Below are 20,641 nucleotides of genomic sequence, written 5' to 3' on the forward strand. Positions count from 1 at the left end.
TTATGTAAATTTTATTTTTTTAATGCATTTTTATAATGTAGAAATATTTTTAGTAATTGAAGTATTTAAATTGAATAATAGAATGGTTGGACCCTTGAGCTTGTCCTTGCGGAAGAGCACGGATGTGGGTGTTATGCTCTTAGCTAAGGAGAAGGGGTAAAAGTGGGTTCGGGCCCACCTCCGTGCTCTTGTTTAAGAGCACGATTGGGGATGCTCTTAGGCCAGCTAATATAGGGGAATATATTACCACTAAAATAAAAGATTTTTGTGTTGAGAAAGGTCTAGTACACCAAACATCATGTGCCTACGCCCTTGAACATAATGGGGTAGTTGAACGCAAAAACTTTATACTTCTTGAGACTACTAGGGCTTTCTTTTGAACTCAAAGGCCCAAATTTTTTCTTGCCGAAGGCAATTGCCACCTCAGTATATATATCTTGTCAATCGATTACCCACAAAAATACTCAATCTCAAAAACCTTTTTAAGTTTTATCCACCTTGACTAGTGTCCCACCTGCACTTTTCCTCGAACCCCATATAAAATGGTGTCTTGTATCACTTTTTTTATTAGAACTACAAGGAATAAGCTTTGTTGCAACATGATGTAAATGGATTGTTGTTACTTATTACTTGGATTACAATGAGAGTGCGATCGCAAGATATGACACGATGGTCTACCTTTATTCATGTATAAATAAATCGTAGAGATCTGCCACATGGCATAATGCAGACGACTGATCCAGGATCATAATTTGGCCTTAGTTTGGATAAATATGTAATTGCAAACTCCATGCAAACTCCATAGCTTGGATCATAATTTGACACAATAATAAATAATGCAACACAAGTACATTAATACCACAACTAAATCAATACAACAATTCTTATTAGATTTGAGCACACATGTGAAGCTCACATTTATTTATTGATGCATAGAAAATAATAGATAACTAATTGACATTTCCAGTCCAGGTGAGTGATTGTAGATGCTCAACAAGTTTATCATCATCATCACCAAGTTGGAATGCTTTAGCAAGAATATGAGGAGGAACGGATGGCTCAGATCCGAAGATGGATTTAGCAATAGTCATGACTCCTGGATTTTGGCTATTGAAAGCAGCAATCGCAACTGCTTTGGTTTTCCCAATGTTGTACTGGAAATGAATCATACCCCGAGGGAACACGAAGATGTCACCCGCATTCAAGATCTTGGCGAAGAACGGGTTCTTTCCGTTGGGATCAACCGGGTTTGAGTTGATGAGACCCGCGTAAAGAGTGCCTTCCAACACAAGGAATATTTCAGCTCCACGTGGATGTAGGTGGGGCGGATTGAGGCCTTCGAGATCAAAGTCAAGACGGGCAATTGCGACTCCCTGTGTGTTGAGACCTGATAGAATCTCATCGTAAACTAATGTTATTTTCGACCCCAGTGGATTTGTCACTTGTCTCGACTCGTTCAGCCCTCCCGCATAGTAGAAGTCGTCTGCTGTCACGCTTTTCGGGTCCTTGCATATCTTTCCATTCACAAATACTGCATGCACGACCGGCACAACATACACATATATATTTAGAGACTAGAGTTTGCATTTGATTACATCCCTATATATGAATATATTACTCAAATAAACACAATTGATTACCTGCCGCTTCAGTGTCATCGACTGCAATGCAGAAATCTTGCAATGGGGCAGGGTCGTATGCTTCCACACACAATGAAGCAATAGTAAGAAAGGCGAAAAATAATAAAATCTGAACTCCCGATGTATTCATCTTATAACTCTGTAATTTCTCTTGGTAGATGTTTGTTAGATACTTACTACTAAGATATCTCAGCTCCTATATTTATAGTCAAATGTTTAGACAGAAATTAATGAATAGCGTTTTCCAGTCCAACAAAGCCGTCTCAATTATTATTCGCGGTTTCTATTGGCGAGGTTGGTATTTACACGATTCTGCTCCATAATTGAGATTACCACTTTGAACATATATATGAAATCAAGCACATTTTAAATTCTCTCTATTGATATACCATTTTCTATGTTACGTAGCAAATTTTTGTTTTGTCTCCCACATATTATAGTTCATAAATTAATTAACTTTGTTTTTTATATATTTCATGTAGTTAATAAAATTCACCATCTAATTTTTTATCTAGTTATCAAATTAAGTTTGTTTTTCATCATTTATATTTTATCTGTCATCGTTCTCTAATATATACTTCATCTGTCATAGTTCTCAAATACTCCTTTGAGCTCCTATTCAATGTGTGTGCATGGGGTTGGACCTTGCCGTCCATCCTAAGTCCTAACACGAGAATCCAAAATGCAATCTCGATCTAATCCATTTTAATTTTTATGTTCGAAATTTTATTTTCTAAAACTTTTTGTTTGAGATTAGTTCTAAATGAGATGTTTGTCGGACCATAGTCGAAACAAAGCCACAATGGATTACATCTAGTTTCCTTTTATTTTTGTAGACTTATTTTACTCAATAGAGATAGAAAAACTAACTGAACGGAGAAACTAACTGAACGGAGAAGAAATTAAGAGAAGAAATTAAGAGTTTGTAGACTTGGTTAATATCATTGAGCTCCTATTCAATGTGCGTTCACGGGGGTTGACTCACAAAAAATATCATATCTAGCACCTAAATGTGAAAGTCCAAAATTGCCCTTTATGTCTTGGGGGCATTTTTGGTGCAAAATTGTGATGAATAGTAAAAAAGTACCATAAATGTGATTACACCTTAATTCAATGACTACTCATGATATTTTTAAAGTTCAAGTATCGTTTCCGTGCGAACGCATAGTTCATTAGGATGAAATTATTTCATACTCCCTCTGTCCTATTCAAATAGTCTATATTTAGTTTTTGTTTGTTTCATAGTAATAGTCTATATCTAAATATGTTAACCTTTTTTTTTCTTTCTCTTTTACTTTATCGTTTATGGGCCCCACTATTCAGTATAAAATTTCAATTATTTCTTCTCGTTCTCTCTTACTTTATCAAGTATGCATTAAAACTCGTGTCAACCTAAATGATATATTTCTATACAATGGATGAAGTACTATAATCAATTGAAGGAATACTATTATTTTGCATCTCTCTCCGCAACTCATCATGCACATAATTTCTACTTTAATTTATTTTTATCAATTATCTTTTCAATAAGTTGTTGTCAATTACTTCATCAATTAAACTTAATTATTAATTTGAATTTTCCTTTTTAGAATCATGTTTAAATATTCGCTTAGAAAATTATTTCCAGAGCAATAATAGGAGCATGTTTCCATTAATTCTACATAACAGAAGTGTGAGTACATGATTGTTCAAGGACATTTTATTCTAATATAATGTTAGTGTATGATATAAATGTGATGAAAGATCAATGTGTTGTTCGAGTATATATGCTCACAGTTTTAATAAAGTATCACAAATTTATTATAATAATAAGTCAATTTTTTAGTAGTGGTAGACAAACACAATTCATCTTCTATATATTGGTACCAATAACCATGATGCATATATTTGGTATTTATTAATATTTTTATTTCAAATCGTCTTACCGCTAATATAAGATAGAATGATTATGCAAATTCGATCAACCCAAAGGTAGAATTATTTTTTCAGAAGGAAGTAATACAAGAAACACATATATTACGATAAATAATGTAATAGTAATATAGGGTAGAGTTCTTATTAAAAACTTGGACTCGAATTCTAAAACTTACAAAGTTTGTGTTTTTAACCAAAATTATTTAATTAGTTAATAAATTTGCAAACATACCGAGGATTCAAAATAATCCCTATACCATGTATTATGATAGAATTTGGCAACCAAACATCATCTAAAGGACGAAATATATACTATAGTATTTATGCCATTTTATTTTCTTTTAAGATCCTAGAATTTCCTAACTACTTATAAATAATGAATAAGATTTATGTTAATTAATAGAAAATGAGGACCACAGAAAAAAAACTATCCAAAATAAAAATGGAATATTTTTATGAGATGGACCAAAATTTTAAAAAAAATATTTTTATGGGACAACGAGAGTTTGGATAGGAGCTCAATGATATTAACCAAGTCTACAAACTCTGAATTTCTTCTTCGTTCAGTCAGTTTCTCCGTTCAGTCAGTTTCTCCGTTCAGTTAGTTTTTCTATCTCTATTGAGTATTGGATACTAACTCAATGATATTAACTAAGTCTACAAAAATAAAAGGAAACTAGATGTGATCCATTGTGGCTTTGTTTCGACTATGGTCCGACAAACATCTCATTTAGAACTAATCTCAAACAAAAAGTGTAAGAAAATGACATTTCGAACATTAAAGATAAAATGGATTAGATCGAGATTGCATCTCAGATTCTCGGGTTAGGACTTAGGACGGACGACAAGGTCCAACCCCCATGCATGCACATTCAATCGGAGCTCAATGGAGTATTTTGAGAACTATGACACATGAAATATAGTATTAGAGAACGATGACGGAAAAAATATAAATGATGAAAAACAAAGTTAATTTGATAACTAGATGAAAATTAGAAGGTGGAAAATAAACTTAATTTAATAACTCTACATGAAATATAGATGGTGAAAAACAAAGTTAATTAATATGAACTATAATATGTGGGAGACAAAACAAAAATTTGCTACGTAATATAGAATTTGGTATATCAATAGAGAGAATTTAAAATGTGCTTGATTTCATATATATGTTCAAAGTTATGGAACAGAATCGTGCAAATACCAAACTCACCAATAGAAGCTGGGAATAATAATAGAGACGGCTTTGTTGGACTGGAAAACGCAATTCATTAATTTATGTCTAAACATTTAACTATAAATATAAGAGTTGAGATATCATAGTAGTACCTCACAAACATCTACCAAAAGAAATTAAAATATTAAGATGAATACATCTGGAGTTCAAATTTTGCTATTTTTTGCATTTCTTACTATTGCTTCATTGTCTGTGGAAGCATACGACCCTGATCCATTGCAAGATTTCTGCATTGCAGTTAATGACACTGAAGCCGCAGGTAATCAATTGTGTTTATTTGAGTAATATATATGTAGAGATGTAATCAAATGCAAATTCTAAATACATGTGTACGTAATGCTGGTGCATGCAGTATTTGTGAATGGAAAGATATGCAAGGACCCGAAAAGCGTGACAGCAGACGACTTCTACTACGCGGGAGGGTTGAACGAGTCGAGACAAGTGACAAATCCACTCGGGTCAAAAATAACGTTGGTTTACGATGAGATTCTATCAGGTCTCAACACACAGGGAGTTGCCATTGCTCGTCTTGACTTTGATCTCGAAGGCCTCAATCCGCCCCACCTACATCCACGTGGAGCTGAAATATTCCTTGTGTTGGAAGGCACTCTTTACGCGGGTCTCATCAATTCAAACCCGGCTGATCCCAACGGAAAGAATCCGTTCTTCGCCAAGATCTTGAATGCGGGAGACATCTTCGTGTTCCCTCGGGGTATGATTCATTTCCAGTACAACATTGGGAAAACCAAAGCAGTTGCGATTGCTGCTTTCAATAGCCAAAATCCAGGAGTCATGACTATTGCTAAATCCATCTTCGGATCTGAGCCATCCGTTCCTCCTCATATTCTTGCTAAAGCATTCCAACTTGGTGATGATGATGAAAAACTTGTTGAGCATCTACAATCACTCACCTGGACTGGAAACGTCAATTAGTTTTCTTGTATTTTCTATGCATCCATAAATAAATGTGAGCTTCACATGTGTGCTCAAATCTAATAAAAATTGTTGTAACAAGTCCAATTTTATTTCCCGATAATATTAATTTCCTTTTTTGTGTTTTGCTTTAAATTTATTTATTTGATTTTTTTGGTTTAAGTATTTTTTACAATTTCAAGTTCAAGTTGTAATATTATTATATGAAGAAATAGGATAATTAAATAAAGCAAAAATGATCAGAGACGAACGGTAACTTTTGCTCTCTTTGCGGTCAATAGACTCGTAAAATTGTGGCCATAACTTACACACACTATATTTAGAAGATGTATGCACTTTCAAAGACAAAAGGAAATAGGAATGGACTTGCCATTCAGATCACAGGAGAGAACAACATCAAACACGAAGAAGGCGAGACGACACAGAGTTTAACATGCTTCCATGAAAAAAAACTAAAGAAAACTCTTTGCATTGTTCGTTTTCGCCTTCGATCGATCCTCGTCCCAGATCAAACATGGCAGACAAAGAGAAGAAGAAATCATTGCCAAAGTTTGGATCATGGGATGTCAAGAATCCAGCGGCCGCGGGGCAGTACTCGATGGTATTTGATCGGGCCCGCAACGAGAAGCGGGCGGGCCAGGACAAGCAAGACGCTTCGCCCCGCCTCAGCACCGATAAGGCGTCTTTCGCTAGCAAGGATAGGGCCAATTCGAAGCCTTCTTCTGGCAAGAAGTGGCTATGCTGCTCTAGCATCAATTATGCGGAGTCATGAGATTGGTTTTTGTATTTGTTAATACTCGATCCAAACATGCGTACAATGAATTGATCAAAGGGATCAATTCCTTTGTTTCTTTCTCTTTTTGTGTATATGTCGTGGAATGTTTTAAGAGGTGAATGTTCAGTTCACTGAAAAATAATGATAACATTTTGATGGTTATTCTTTATGTTTTGCTCTTCTTTTTATTCTCTCTATTGATTCAGAGGGAACTTTACCATTTCATAATTTATGGCGTAATAATATATGCCTTTCAATACGATTAAATTATAGAGAGCACCCTAAATGCTCAGGAGATTTGCGAGCACTTTGCAAGCACCGAGTACAATAGCGAGCACAACTGAGTATTCTGTCGCATGACCAATTTGCGAGCATAGTCGTTGTCGTTAAAATGTTTTGGTGCACTCGGTGCTCACAAACGGTTTCTGATAAAAAAAAATAGTGATTCTCGTGCGCTTTGGTCGATATTATCGAGCACTAGTAGTAGCAAATTGATGGTCACTCATTTTTTTTTCATTTTTGCCAAGAGAATAAAAATATTTTACACTGTGGAAGACATTTTTTGGGGCTAATTGGCTAGGTTATCAGTTCGGGATCTCCCTTATTGATGGTCATGGGTTGGATTTAGATGCATTCTTCACTCTTCCATAATACTCCCTCCGTCCCAGAAAGATTGTCCCAGTTCATTTTTTACACTCGTTTTGCAAAAATAATAATAAATAGGTAAAGTTGAAAGAGAATAAAATAAGAGAAAGAATAATGTAGGTAAGACTATTCTCTACATTATCCTATCTTTTAATTTACTCTCTCTTTACTTTAACTATTTATTATTATTTTTGCAAAACGGGTATGAAAAAGAAAATGGGACAATCTTTCTGGGACGGAGGGAGTAATTTTTTTAAAATAAATAATTACTCCCTTATTCTCCATTCAAGTGAATCATTTGTTCTGAGCACAAGATTTAAGAAAAAGATACTCACTCCGTCCCTAATAAACATGAGCATTTGATTTGACATAAATTTTAATATATAATTGGTGCAATAAAAGAGAGGGAAATAAAAGATAGTATAAGTAGTGTTAATGGGAATAAGCTCAACATCGTTAGTAATGTAGTATAACAGCATAAGTTGTAAATAAAATGATTATATGGATAATGTATTGTTTAACAATTCCAAAATTAGAAAGTTCATACTTTAAGGTACATACTAATAAAAAATTAGTTCATACTTTCTAGAAACATACAAAGTATCATTTTTATTTTCAATAGCCCCATAAATATATTCAGTATTCATTTATGGAAAGTTTTTTTCTCCAACACAATCACTCCCTATAACTCTATCCGTCCAAAAAAAATATATAAAATTGTAAATGACACGAATTTTAATGTGCAATTGGTAAAATAAGAGAAATAAGAAATGATAAGAGAGAGAAAAAGGGAAAATGAAATGAGAATAGTGTTAGTAGATCGTGAGATTCTCATTATTAATGATGCGTAATTGATTAAAATCTTTCTTATTTAGGCTTAGTTTAATTTTGGGAAATGTTCTAAAATAATAAAACTAGTCTATTTTTTTTTAGGATAGACGAGTATCTATTTTTATGAAACGAATTGAGATTTTTTAAAATTCGGATAGTTCCTATTTCTAATTTAGCAGAACCACTTACATTTATGTTGGCGCTATTAGCGAAATTAAGCTGTTGGGACATACCGACGGCGCCGCCCAATTATCTGCCACCGCACCCACATGTTTAATTATTCCCATTATTTTTCAATCAGTTAAATTAAAATTAAATTAAATTGAATATTGTGCACATTTCTCATATCATAAAAATTAGTAAAACAAAAACCCAGCCCCATCGATCATCGATTTGTTCAGGAAGACAGAATTCCACCCAAAATTAATTGATTAATTATTGGAGCTGCCGAGTTCTGATCGTGAGGAGGAGAATGAAGCAGAGCAGGAGGGCGGTAGAGTCGTATTGGAGGTCTAGAATGGTGGACGACGCTACCTCCGACGAGGATAAGGTGACTCCGGTTTACAAATTGGAAGAAATTTGCGATTTGCTGAGGTCTTCCCACCCCTCCATCGTTAAGGAAGTCTCACACTTCATTCTCAAGCGCCTTGACCACAAATCGCCAATCGTTAAGCAGAAGGTCTCCATTTATTACTCCCTTTCTTTCTTTCTTTCTCCCCAATTGCTTATTGTTATATTTTTTAGGGAAATTGAAACTTTTCTTTTGGACTGTTGTTTGATCTGCTATAGATGGTAGGTGTTGTTGTGGTATTGGTGCATTTACTTGCGAGTTAGTCTCAGCAAAACACGCTCTTCTGAAAATCAAACCAAATGTAGCTATAATTTTGAGAACTCATCTGTGATAACAACGTATTAGATGTATTGCCTTGAGAGTTTATAAGCTAGAGAGAGAATTGTGAGTTAGAGAGGAAAAGGAAATTAATTGAAGATAGATGATACTGATAGAGTATTTTTTTATTTTAAATAAAAAAGTACTATCAAACTATGTTAGGGTTATTTTTATAAAATAGTTGGTGCTTCTAAGATTATGAAGAAATGAGATGGGGTTAAAGAGTTTAGTTTTAGAGAAGCTTATAAGGTGTTGGAGCTTATTTTTACACCTTATAAGTTGTTTACGGGCTTATTTTGCCAAACTCTTATCAAGATGTGATTTATCTGCATTACTTTTATATGGAACTGAGTAGAGCTGCTAATCTGTGCCCAATATTTCCATTGAATTTCGGTATATTGTTCCTCTTCATGACCTGTATTATACACTTATAGTATACAAATTATAAGTGTCCACATCAATCAGAGTGCCCCTTCTGTAGTTGTTAACTCTTAACTTTATCTTGAAGCATATAAGTTATCTCAGTTTACTTTATGGATATTGTGTTTTCAGGCACTAAGAATCATCAAATATGCAGTAGGGAAGTCAGGTGCTGAGTTCAGACGAGAGATGCAAAGGAATTCTGTTGCCGTACGCCAATTAATCCATTACAGGGGCCAGCCAGATCCTTTGAAAGGGGATGCACTGAACAAGGCTGTTAGGGAAACAGCACAGGAAACACTATCTGCTTTATTCACATCGGATGAGAGCAAAGCTGCACCCATAGAAAGTAAACTTGGTAGTCGAATTCAAGGATTTGGAAATACCAACTATGAATTGCCTTCCGAAGAAAAAAAGTCCTTCATGAATGAAATTGTTGACCTTGGAAGTGCCACAATCAAACATGGACTGAGTAGTTTGGCACAGTCTCCATCTCTTAGAACAAACAATGAAACTGGGAGTTACAGAAGTCCAACTCTTCAGCGATCTTTCAGTCAGGAAAGTGATCACTCTAAAAGACATGAAGCAGTTGATTATAATGCTCAAACGCAAACCTCTTCTCGATTCTCCAAAAATGCTGGTTCTGGAAATTGGGGCCAAGATTTCAGTACGTCCGAGGCAGACACTACTAATGGAGCCTATGAATCAACTTATAGCAAAAAGACTCGTGAGGAGAAACTGTTAGAGACAATTGTAACATCTGGTGGTGTCCGTTTACAGCCTACTCGAGATGCACTTCATGGCTTCTTGAACGATGCTTCAAAGTTAGATGCTTTGTCTTTAGCACATGCAATCGAAACAAAGCTGAAAGTACCTATGTGGCAGGTATGTTACCTTATGTTTCCTTATAAAATACTTTTGGAGCCTTTCTTTCTGTGTGAATTGCATGTATCATATTCTTCCCCAAACAATTCTCATCCAAACTTCAGCTGAACTATTGACACTACTCATTCAGGTTCGCATGAAAGCTATTTGCGTTCTTGAGGCAGTGCTGAGGAAGAAAAATGATGGGAATTTTTATGTCATATCTTCTTATTTTAGCGATAACAGCAATGCAGTGATACAGTGTTCGGAATCTCCCCAAGCATCTCTAAGGGAGAAGGCAAATAAGGTAAGTACATTATTTTTATAGTTGCCTTGTTAGTGGTGAGGAAAGAGTTGTCCAAACTGTTATTAGGAGGTGATCGGTATGCAATAATGTGATACAAATAATATTCCATTCATATTATTAGTTTTGTTTGGGATCGGCAGTCTCCATTCTCGAAGAAATCAATCTTATAGCATAAAGAATTATATTAATTCTCTTCAGGCCAGCCAAATACCCTCTTTTTTGTTTTTAATTTATACACATTATGTTTCACTATCACATGACAGCTACTTATGGATGGGGGCCACTCCAGTTAAAGGTAGCTGTAACCTGCAGATGAAACTATCTTAATCCTGCATAAAAGCCTTAGGAGGATGCATATACTGCAGTAGCATAGATAGATAATCTTTGCTGCTTTACGAATTAAAAAAATAGGTTCTAAATAAATGCTGTAGTTGTTGAGATGCAAGCTTATTTTCTTTATCCTCCAGTTTGGTCCTTGTTTGTTTATATTTCACGTAGAATAAATATTTAATTGAGTGTCCTTGTAGGTATTGAGTCTTCTGAGTGGTGAAAAAGGTGGTGGAGAAAATAATCAAGTTGAAAGATCGGCAAAGACACCCCAGCCTTCAATGATTCCTGACTTGCTAGATACCATTGATTCCCACGATCTTATGGGGGTGGAAGATTCTCAGAAGGCCGAGACCGAGCCTAGTACTTCAACTGCTGGACCTTCTACTGCTCCAATGATTAATGACTTATTGGGGGACAGTTTTGGTGGTGGTGATAGCACCAACGGGCAGAAGGTCGATGATGACCCATTTGCAGATGTCTCCTTCCATACCAGTCTTGATAAGGGCCATGAAAATGATTTCTTCTCTGGTATGGTGATAAACAAGTCGGAAATTAAGGATGCCCGTGTAGCAGCTAGTAGAACTGAATCTGAACCATTTGACCTTTTCAACTCAAGGTCCCAGGAGCTTGAAAATGCTGGAAAAGATTTTAATGACTTGATGGGCGATTTGTCTATACATGGAAACGAACCATTTAAGAAGCAAAATGGAAGTATTACTGAGAAGAGCCCACAACATATTCTTTCAGCATCCAGTATTCCCCAAGAAAACAACGTTCATAACAACATCTTGAATAGGGAATCTGCTTCTCAAGCTGCAGGGATCAATGCAGCTCCCATGTTCCCTATGGGTGCTATGGGTTATAATTTTCCACCAGGGTTGATGTTCAATCCTGCATTAGCTTCTCATGCAATGAATAATGTTTCCATGGAGAATCTCTTTGCTCAACCCCAGTTCCTTGCTGCAATGTCCAACTTTCAGCAGCTAGGGCATCTGCAATCAAGCACAGGTTTTAGTGCTGCTGGGTCGGTTGTAGGAAATTCTTCAGCCTTCCCAGATGTTTTTAATTCTACCATTGCTGCCCAACCTCCGACTTCACTAATGAACGACTCGAAAAGAGAGGACACTAGAGCATTTGATTTTATCTCTGTAAGTTTGCACTTTACTCTCCATTGTTACTTATTGCTTTTTAGTCGAGCAGTTCAAATCTTTGACCTTCTTGGGGTTTACAATCTTTGCCGTATATTCTCTCTTTCAAAGTTACAGTCTTGCTTTGCAAGTGTATGCGTTAAGTACCCACACATCTTCAAATCGCATTCCTTCATTTGTAGCATGTTGGCAGGATTTAGAAATAGCTACTATAATTCTATGAAAACTGGCCATCCTTCCTAATGAAGTTTCTGGTGCACATATGTTTCATACTTTCTATTTTTTATGAAAGTGAGCTTCTGTGAATCTACTTAGAGATGTGTACAAAATTGTTCTGGAACTATCTGATCTTTGATTGGAAATTACTGATAGAGATGGGGTTATTACGGTGGCTTAGCCTAGGATGAGCTTTTCTGCTTTGCTACATGGACTAGCTCGACTTTTCGTTCATAATTATCATGTTGTTTTGCAAATGATGTGAATTGAGGCTAAAGCCAGATCCTTAGTTTCTTGTCATCTTGTTCCCTTTTCCATTCATCCCTTTTCTTTTTATTCCCATTTTCCCTTCTTCCTGAAAGGCCATCAGACAAAGTGTATCTATTGACAATGGCACATTAATATCTTTTCAAGACTGTGAGACAAGATGCGAACTTATTTGAGACTTGATTTGTGGATGTCCTTTACTTTGGACCTACTCATCTAATTATCCAAGATAGAAATTGTGGTTTCTGGCAACAAATTTTAAAAAATTGTCCGAATGCTCAAAAGATGCAAACTTTTGCATCCAGCTGCAGCAACCTTTAATTTGCTTGTGGTGCAAGCTGTGTGCCAGTGAGCACATAGGCCACAATTAATAGTTTTGTTAAGAAATTGATGTCAGGACATGTTAGAGATTCTTGTAAAATGAAGGCTATCTAATATTCAAACAGGTATAGTTGACATGACCTTGATGACAGCTTAGAGATCTAATCGACTTGCTTGAGGTAGCTCATTGTTTGAAATTCTAATTCACATCCAGCTCAAGAAACATAAAAAAAAAAGATATATTTTGTGTTGGATCAATCAGTGTTCAGCTCATGGAGCTGAATCATCCAACTGTAGCACTATTAGAACTTGCAAAAACCTTTATCTTGGGAAACTTGTTGAGAACATATTAAAAATGACTAAAAAGTGAAAATTAACAAAGTTAAATAAATGGTTTCCCTTATAATTGGTAAAAGATGCATCTTTAGAAATATCTTTGTTAGATGAGGAGAGCACTCGAACTTCATGTTATTACTTTTGGGTAGTATCAAATGATGGCCTGTGATAACAATAATTTAGATGAATTTTTTTCACATCTTAGTGGTGTGGAGTAATTCATGATATTTGAAACTTTCATAAAGTTGTAGGGTTCTTAGAGTAGAGCGTGCTACGATGATGACACTGGTTTTAGTTTCATTAAGCTAGCTTTTATTATTTGATGAGAGTTCACTATGGATGATAGATTATACTCATAATACATAAGATTAAGTATTCGAGGGATTACATGTTCAAACATAAGCCAAATATTATTCTAACTATTAGAGTATGTAGTGGGCCATCTATTTTTACTTTTTGTCTAAGCCATCTATCACCCAAAGTAAATACCCCCTTATACTTTGATAAATACTAGTATGATTGTACATGACATTCTTCACATTAAATATTATGCATCTAGTTCAGAGTTGATGGTGTAATGCGGGGTAGCCTTTTGTTCATATTGCAGGATCATCTGGCTGCAGCTCGTGACCCCAAGCATGTAAATTAAGCATTTCTGTTACTGTCTCACATTGGTACAGTCTGGAATGGAGTAATCATTGATGTGGTTAATCTTGAAATTTGAATTGAGAAAAATAGTGGAGATGTTTCTACTTTTGGTAAAAGGTCACGGTCAGAATGTGGGTGAAATCTTGCTAGCGTATAGCAGGTGGAAAAGTTCACTGGCAGCAACCTGCAACGTTCAATGGAAATACGAAAAGGTTTTGGTAACTTTGCAAGATGTGCTTTTATGTTCCTTGTTTTTGAAAAAACGGAGTAAAATTCCAATGAGTTGCTCTCTCCGATTGCGATTCCTGAGTTTTTCCAAGGTAAAAAGCCGTTACTGTGTGATACACATTCTTCTCTCGAGAATGGATAAATCATGGGACAATTATTGGAGGCTCCAAAATTTCTGATTTATTGATGTCATATGGCCTGACCATTTCGTGTATGTTTGCCCGAGTTTGAAAGTGCTTCCATGATGGTACATTACATTCCCTTCTCCTGTCTTGCACTATGTCTGGAATCCAGATCAAGGTAAACAGGTTGTTCATACATTTTTCCATTTGAAATGCTGTTATTTTCTAAATTGGTATTGAATTTTATCACTGCATACAAGTTGCAAGGATATTCGGCACCTTAGGTAGGACTGGGATTGGTTTAGAATGCTTATATTTTCCCCCATTACCTGCATATTTGTGTTATAAACATCATTTTGTGACAGAGTTATATGAGGCTTTTTTGTTCATGCAAAAGTGTGTGTAAGTTCACGATTCATCGCTATGCTAATTATGTTGTTTTAATCTTATGATGTAATAATATGGAAGTTAGATGATACCTCATGTCTTCTTCTCTGCGACCCCCCCATTCACCCACCCCTTCTCTCGAACATGCCGCCCCTTACTCCAATGGAGCGCACCGCCTTCCCCCCTTCCTATTGCGGATGCCCTAAGGGATTTATTATTTTATTTTATTTATTTTTTATTTATTTATTGCTAGCATGGGTTTTGTGGATATTTTTCTTTAATACTGTCTCCATTTTTGCTGGTTGCATGGGCGGATAGGATATAGTGGGGCAAATGTCTATCCTAAAAAATTTGCATCTATATTAATTTTTCTTCAAATTTGAATATTTATTTGAATTCCTTCTTAAACGCTCCTTCTCAATTCTTCAAATTATTTGCTTATGTTTTTGCCCCTCCAGAGTTTAATTCTAAGCTCTGCCCCGGCTGGCCGTAATTGTTCAAAATGGAATTATTTTCATTGCAACATCTTTTTCAATTCCCCATGTCCACAAAGAGTGCCCTTGTATATTGTTATTTTTGTTCGTTCACTAAAATTGTAAGTATGGTGTTTTCATTTTAGAAAATAACTTTATATGATGAGTTAATACCAAACTATTTATTACAAATCCCTCCGTCTCACAAAAATATACGTTTTGGGTTGGATATGAGTTTTAATGCACAATTGATAAAATAAGAGAGATATAGAAAGAAAAAGTAATTCAAGTATTGTTAGTGGAGAATGAGTTTCACCTCAATGCATTTTGGGTTGGGTACGAGTTTTAAATAGTTATAAATTACATATCTATGCACATAGTATGTTCCCGGAGCAAGTTCATCTATCGTGCTTCAAAGCACATCATTAGATGTACACAAAATACAATATTAAATGAATATAACTATCTTCATTTAAATTATTTTTATACAGTGTATGTCAAATTAAAGATAATTTTATGAGGATTTCAATAAGATCCAACATGTATATGTTTTGAGGTCAAAGTTTGATAAAATTTTCATAATCGTTCATATATTTTGTAAAGCAGTCTTATATCAATACAACTTACATAATATGTCGATAAAATGCTTATGCAATGTCAATATGAAATTGTGTTGACATTGTCGTGTGTTCATGTTGATATATTTAACAGAGAAAAGATATGCTGCATAATGAATATGGGCGATTGTGAGCGACTAAATCACACGTAGGTCCACTTTCCTTACTTTTAGAAATTTACTAACAAAATATAATTTCCTTTCATCTATTTCCATGTCAGCAAAATTATTTATTTTCTTTAATAGCTTTCCTTTATGGATTCGTCCCTTTTCATTATTTATCTTTCTACCAGCGCATGAATACTATTTCTAATTAACTTTCTTCTTCACCTAAACTAGACTATGTCATGGTTAGTTTCTGTTCAAATAAAATAGCTTCGTTTTTTTTGTTTTACTCTTTAGTTTTGATGATCTTAAAAAATAGTGCTACATTTTTTTAATTTAATAATTTAAATGAGATTTAATTTCTCAATGTAAAACTACGTTTCCAATTACTTTTAACTAGTATTTCAAAAGTTTTGGAAGAAAATCATTAAGGACTCAGATTTTGAATACAATAGGCTTTGAAAGGATGAAATTAATTAGATGCACGAAGTACTATGAAAAAAATAAGATGTATTCTTATAAAATCTGTTTCAAAACAATAAAACCATCAAAAGATTAAAATATTGTCATAGCAACACTAAGCGAACAGAATTAAAAAAAATCACTAGCTATGGACATCAAGCTTTTTCATTTTTCGTTGATGTCGTGATGGTCATCTGCAACTGATCTGAAATATAAAGATGAGAGCAAAAACAGTAAATTAAATTTATTGGTCATTAAAACAACTAAACAATGTAAATAATGGGTCCTAACAATAATTCACATACCTGTCTTGCAACTTTGGGCAATTACGTTTATCATGTGATGCACCACGTAGTCCACAGCCACGACAAGCCCTAGTCTTTAAAATTGACTTCTCTTTTGATGATAACATTCGCTTACCACATCCTTTTGATCTTATCTTAGAAGGATCACCAATGTTTTTGGTTTTATCTAAGCTCTTCCTTGTTTGACTTCCGTGCATAGTTGTTGGACTAATATCCATCTCCTTGATTTTACCATGTATGTAATCAAGTTGTTCATCCAAAAACTTTGTCCCCTCGTCAGTCAAAGATGCATAATCAATTAGTGTTGAGGCCTTATAAGATAACTTGGCTCGTCGTGAGATCAAAAATCTTGTTGGATCATCATTGCAGTTTTCATCATCTAATATATAAGCAACACCACTCTTTGCTTCTCGTGTCCATCGCTTAAGGATATACTTATCAGGTAGTTCAAATATTTGGTTGACACGGAAGAAAGCTAGCATATGTCTGCACGGAATACCATCAAACTCAAATTTCCCACAATTACATGAGATATGGTCACTATTTTTATCATGCATCAGTAGCCTTGGTTTTGAGGACGAACTACTTTGGAAACTCATCACATTGTAAATCACAATATCATCTCTGATAGAGGTCTGTTGCACAAAGTAACCATGACTTCGACTCATTTCATCTTGAAATTCCGTCCATTTTTTTCGTGTACACTTTAACCATTTGAGCTTCCATCGGCCAATTTGTTTTGATTTTTGGTTGCTCATTCATGTCAACATGGTCTGCAACTAACTCATTGTGTCTTTGGCGTCTTAGTGCCCGATTGAATCGTGTGATAAAATCCATCAATGAGTTCTTGTGAGAGACATACTTTTAAAAAAATTAATGCGAACTCTCTGATCTCTGACTACTTGACATCCCTGCAAAAAAAACATGACTAAAATATGTCGGAACCCACTTATGCCGCAGTCCATACATCAACAATATCCAACTATTTTGTTCCAAGTTAGCACATCTAATAACCTCTTTCCATCCATTCTCAAATTCCTCAGGAGATGTTGAATTTTTAATAACATTCCTTATGCTCTGATAATGATCTCGGAAAGTCACTGGAGAAATCTTCTCTGGAAATTTGTTCAATATGTGTCACAAACAATAACGATGCACTGTTTCTGGCAGAACTTGTGCAAGTGCTTTCGTCATAGCAGGATCTTGATCAGTAATGATTGCTTTTGGTGCATCACTTGGCATAGCTTCCATAAACTTATTAAGCAACCAAATATATGATTCTGTCTTTGATAAGGCTAATTTCATGCATCGGTAATGTGCAAAAAAATGTTATAAATTGCTGAGGTCTAACACGTTTCCTAAGCCAGGTGTGTGAAGAAAATCGCTAGATCAAGGAAGTAAGGAAGGAGATGGTCTAGCGAAAGAAAAGGACGAAATGAGCAGGATTTACAAGGAAAATTGGCGTGACGGGGGAGTCTACAGCTGAGGACAACAAAGTCATTATCAATACCTCGCTGGACCCACTAAAGCGCCTATAAATAGAGAGGAGCATGCAGCGTAATGGATATAGTTTTCACTCTTCTTAGCTCATACATTTTACACACACTTGGGAAACATTCTGGGGGATAATCGTGATAGGGGGGTACTTTCTAGAGATCTCGAGTTTGGTAATACCGTCCCAGTGAGGGCGAAGATACATTTGTTTTAATTTCAGTTGTTTTTGCTAGTTTCCACCGTCGAACTTCACTTTTGGGAGTCGACTTTGATGTTGATGATGTTTAACTGTTTATCGCTCATGGATCTGAGTTTAGCTGTTTAATTTCAAGTTACTTTTGCTTAGATCTCTCTACTGTTAGCGTAATTCTTAAATTGCTATGTCGATCTCTGTTTATTTCGTTATTGAGGTGTTTGATGTGGAATTGGGTGACAGATCTGTGGTTGATTGAGTGTTCGGAGCTTAAATTTGTAAATCTGACGTGATGGAGAATTTCTTCTGTTTGGAGTCCGTGTCGGACGCTTGGATCCGGAGTGGATTTAGCGTCTGAAGTTGGTTTTGGCGTGTGAAAGAAACAGTAGTGGATAGACTTGTTTTATTTCCTTTGTTTTCTATTTCCCTTCGTCTAGGTATGCAGGTCTGTAAGTTTTTCGTTATTTATGCATAGATTTGATTCCAAGTTAGTAGCTCTGTGTTTTATTTGCTTATGTGTTTTCCCAAGAAGTTTTATGCGAATGTGGTTGTAGAAGACGATGTCACTGTCAGTTAGTACTAGAGTTAGTTATTCTGCCACTTTCCAGTCGTACTCTGCTTTTTTTTAGAGGTGGTCCCATCGTAGAATTATTTCCTAGGTCTAGCTGTTAGGTTAAGTTTCTTTCTAATATTCCCAAGTCAAGTTAATTTTAATTTTTCCTCAACCCAAGAAAATGCGTGGCAGCAGCCAACACCAAAAATACTCCCAAATCCTTGATTACGATTCTTACGCATCCTTCTCTGTGGGATCGATCCCTACTTCCCTATACTAGGTTTAGTAAAGTGGTTGAGGGTTTTTGAAGCGGGGAAGTACTTGTGTGTCCGACGACCGGGATTCCACGCAACCTACGAGTTCCTAGACCAAGTGATCTAGTGGACTTGCTGGATCTGGGGAACCTGCCTTATTTGAATATCGCAACACTGCACACACACCACACTTGTACTGTCACAACCAAGAGATAGGTAGCTTCAGTCTTCTCATCACTTAGAAATCCACATCCAAAAACTATCGTTTGATGATGATGATTAACCCCTACGAAAGGTGTAAAAATCATTCCGTACTTATTAGTGTTATAAGTGGAATCAAACACAACAACATCACCAAATGCTCCATAAGCCCTCCTTGATTTAGGATCTGCCCAAAAACATCTTTTGAATATATTCTCTGAATCTTGTCTCATAGTCAAAGAAAAATGATGAATTTTTCTCCTTCTCGGAAGTAAAGAATTCTATAAGAGTTTCAGCATCAATCCCCTTTTGTTCATCCCTTAATTCTCTCTCTAAATTCCTGATATCTCTTTCTGTGCAACCTACACTTTCGGGCCCCCCAGACTCCATCTCCAATAGTTGCATTTGTTGACAGGTTGGTATATTAGCTTCTGAAAATTGTTGAGTCAACAATCTCTTCACAGCAGAAACACTACGGTGTGATCGGAGTAAATGCACCTTTGACGGAGTAGAGAGTCCATGATTATGACCTTCCATAAAGACGCTAACACTCCAGTCAGATCCAGTTTGTTGCTTGACAATGGAGATCTTTGCCTTACAATTAGTTCTAACTTCACCACGAGCTCTTATTTGAATTGGGCCACCAGGTGGTGCTCGATTTTTTGAACGAGCTTCATCAGTTTGACCAGCTTTAAAGCATACAAATTGTTTCCAAACAACTTCATTTGTCATCTTATTCTTTCTACTATTGCTATATCTTGCACTAAAACCAGCTTCACGTGCATACTGATTGTAGAATTCAAACGCATCATCTATTGATCCAAATTTCATTCCAATTTCCGGCTTTCGATCATTTGCAACTTCAGGAATATATAATTGATCGTTCATATTTTCACTCAAAACACTAAGAAAATACATTCAAAATATTAATATAAGCAAACAAAATAATAGAAATAATTAAAAAATACAAATTGATAATTTTATGATAAGCCGGAGGTTCTTAATTGGAGGTTCTTAATTGGTATTATTACAAGTATAGATTCAGTCAAGTGACTATTAAAACACGAAATTATTTTTAAAAAATTAATCAAGCATATAATATAAACAAGTAAAACTAAAAAACATGTAAATTATGTAAGAAATTCCAAGCATATATGAAGATTAAGGCTTAAAACTAACCTTATGCTAGCACTCCTTGAGAGAGACGGCACTTTGAAAGTTGTGGAGAAATAAAAACCTAGGAGAAAACATGTAGTATATAAAACAAACAAAGATACGATAACTAAAAAGAGAAAAAAGGAAAGTTAAAAAAGAAAATAAATAATATTGCTGACATGGAGATAGATGAAAGGGAATTATATTCGGTTAGTAAATTTCTAAAAATAAGGAAAGTGGCCTACGTGTGATTTAATCGCTCACAATCGCCCATATTCATTATGCAGCAGATCTTTTCTCATATTTAACATAGTACTAAATTAAAAATGTGTTCCTAACTCTAAATTTGATCATTGTCAGAATATTAAAAAATAA

The 20,641-nt window shown here is 35.3% G+C and overlaps 4 protein-coding genes and 1 pseudogene across 4 annotated transcripts; 2 read left to right on the forward strand and 3 right to left on the reverse strand.

Moving 5' to 3' along the window:
- Nucleotides 1–834: 834 nt before the first annotated feature.
- Nucleotides 835–1,809, reverse strand: LOC125208914 (germin-like protein subfamily 1 member 11). The gene is made up of 2 exons (XM_048108440.2): nucleotides 1,641–1,809; nucleotides 835–1,531 (listed from the first exon to the last, which is right to left on the reverse strand). Exons 1-2 carry the CDS (start codon nucleotides 1,768–1,770, stop codon nucleotides 951–953), a joined length of 711 nt encoding a protein of 236 aa, XP_047964397.1. The 5' UTR covers nucleotides 1,771–1,809; the 3' UTR covers nucleotides 835–950.
- A 3,083-nt stretch (nucleotides 1,810–4,892) lies between these two features.
- On the forward strand, nucleotides 4,893–5,856 carry LOC125217155 (germin-like protein subfamily 1 member 11). Its single transcript, XM_048118990.2, has 2 exons — nucleotides 4,893–5,047; nucleotides 5,141–5,856. Exons 1-2 carry the CDS (start codon nucleotides 4,918–4,920, stop codon nucleotides 5,719–5,721), a joined length of 711 nt encoding a protein of 236 aa, XP_047974947.1. The 5' UTR covers nucleotides 4,893–4,917; the 3' UTR covers nucleotides 5,722–5,856.
- A 2,447-nt stretch (nucleotides 5,857–8,303) lies between these two features.
- On the forward strand, nucleotides 8,304–14,464 carry LOC125213773 (protein MODIFIED TRANSPORT TO THE VACUOLE 1-like). The gene is made up of 5 exons (XM_048114504.2): nucleotides 8,304–8,651; nucleotides 9,414–10,166; nucleotides 10,297–10,452; nucleotides 10,980–11,930; nucleotides 13,678–14,464. Exons 1-5 carry the CDS (start codon nucleotides 8,445–8,447, stop codon nucleotides 13,717–13,719), a joined length of 2,109 nt encoding a protein of 702 aa, XP_047970461.1. The 5' UTR covers nucleotides 8,304–8,444; the 3' UTR covers nucleotides 13,720–14,464.
- Nucleotides 14,465–16,276: 1,812 nt separating this feature from the next.
- LOC148931131 (uncharacterized) lies at nucleotides 16,277–17,045 on the reverse strand. Its single transcript, XM_089066732.1, has 2 exons — nucleotides 16,417–17,045; nucleotides 16,277–16,316 (listed from the first exon to the last, which is right to left on the reverse strand). Exons 1-2 carry the CDS (start codon nucleotides 17,013–17,015, stop codon nucleotides 16,277–16,279), a joined length of 639 nt encoding a protein of 212 aa, XP_088922858.1. The 5' UTR covers nucleotides 17,016–17,045.
- Nucleotides 17,046–19,214: 2,169 nt separating this feature from the next.
- Nucleotides 19,215–20,005, reverse strand: LOC148931132 (protein FAR1-RELATED SEQUENCE 5-like; annotated as a pseudogene).
- Between the last annotated feature and the right edge of the window lie 636 nt (nucleotides 20,006–20,641).

Source organism: Salvia hispanica, chromosome 3 (assembly GCF_029641045.1).
Source record: "Salvia hispanica isolate PSC_SH4W2 chromosome 3, Shi_PSC_v1, whole genome shotgun sequence".
In the NCBI taxonomy this organism is placed as follows: domain Eukaryota; kingdom Viridiplantae; phylum Streptophyta; class Magnoliopsida; order Lamiales; family Lamiaceae; genus Salvia; species Salvia hispanica.